The 1018-nt window shown below is 50.2% G+C and overlaps 1 protein-coding gene across 1 annotated transcript; it reads left to right on the forward strand.

The window, feature by feature from the left end:
* The first annotated feature begins 239 nt into the window (after nt 1-239).
* Nucleotides 240-809, forward strand: LOC123037632 (activity-regulated cytoskeleton-associated protein-like). Its single transcript, XM_044459291.1, has one exon. It carries the CDS (start codon nt 240-242, stop codon nt 807-809), a length of 570 nt encoding a protein of 189 aa, XP_044315226.1.
* The last annotated feature ends 209 nt before the right edge of the window (nt 810-1018 follow it).

Here is a 1018-nt window from a genome sequence, read left to right on the forward strand (position 1 = left end):
TAGGAACGGCAGAAAAAAGTGAAGACTTAAGACGTTTGTTGGCAGTGTTCGCCAAAAAAACGGATCATACGGAAACGGTCAGACAAACCCTCGCAGATCTGACAGAAAAATATAGGAGAGAAAAAAGCCCGGCGAAGGAAACAATTCCGGCGATCGTGGTAACCAGGGAAAGGGAGGAGATAATGGACATTAAAGGAGCAAGTCGAGGGGACGAAACGGAAGGAAAGGCAGAAATAAAAATGGAAACAGAAGTCATAGACCGGGTACGCGGATGGGGCATCCGGTACCAAGGAACAACAAACCCACTGGAGTTCCTAAGCAAAATGGAACAGTGGGCAGGCGGATACGGAATACGGAAGGACCAGCTGATACAGACGATGCCATTCATCCTGGAGGGGATCGCGAGTGATTGGTGGAACACCACGCCGAGCAGGATCGTAACATGGACTCAGCTCAGAACAGAACTTCTAGAATATTTTTTGCCGCCGAGGTATGAGGAACAGTTGGAGAATCAAATTGCACAGATGAAACAGAGAGAAACGGAGCCCGTAAGAGAATACGCAATGGGGCTACGAAAACTCATGCAATTCACGAAACTCTCAGAAGAGGCCAAGCTGGACCGAGTATACAAAAACAGCAGGAGCAAGATAAAGCTGTACGCTAGGAGGGCAGGATTCAACTCGTTGACAGAGTTCCTCAAACTAGCGGAAGAAGTAAAAGAAATAGAGGCAGAGGACCGGACACAGGCAAGCCAACCTGCACAGCAGCAACTAGGACCGGAGATATGCATGCGCTGCGGAGGAACATGACATGCGGGAAGCTCGTGCAGCAATCCGCCGAGGCTGTTTTGCTGGATCTGTGGAAGAAACGGTACGAGAACCAAGGAGTGCTGCAGGAGACCTGAGCAGTTGAATCTGGCAGCTCAGGCGGCAATAAAGGAACCAGCAGCAGGGGAACAGCTGTGTTGCGACGGGTTCCAAATAGTAGCCCGGATAAGGGTCGGTAACAAGACAGCGAA

This window comes from Drosophila rhopaloa, unplaced genomic scaffold (assembly GCF_018152115.1).
Source record: "Drosophila rhopaloa isolate 14029-0021.01 unplaced genomic scaffold, ASM1815211v1 contig_190, whole genome shotgun sequence".
NCBI classification, from domain to species: Eukaryota; Metazoa; Arthropoda; class Insecta; order Diptera; family Drosophilidae; genus Drosophila; species Drosophila rhopaloa.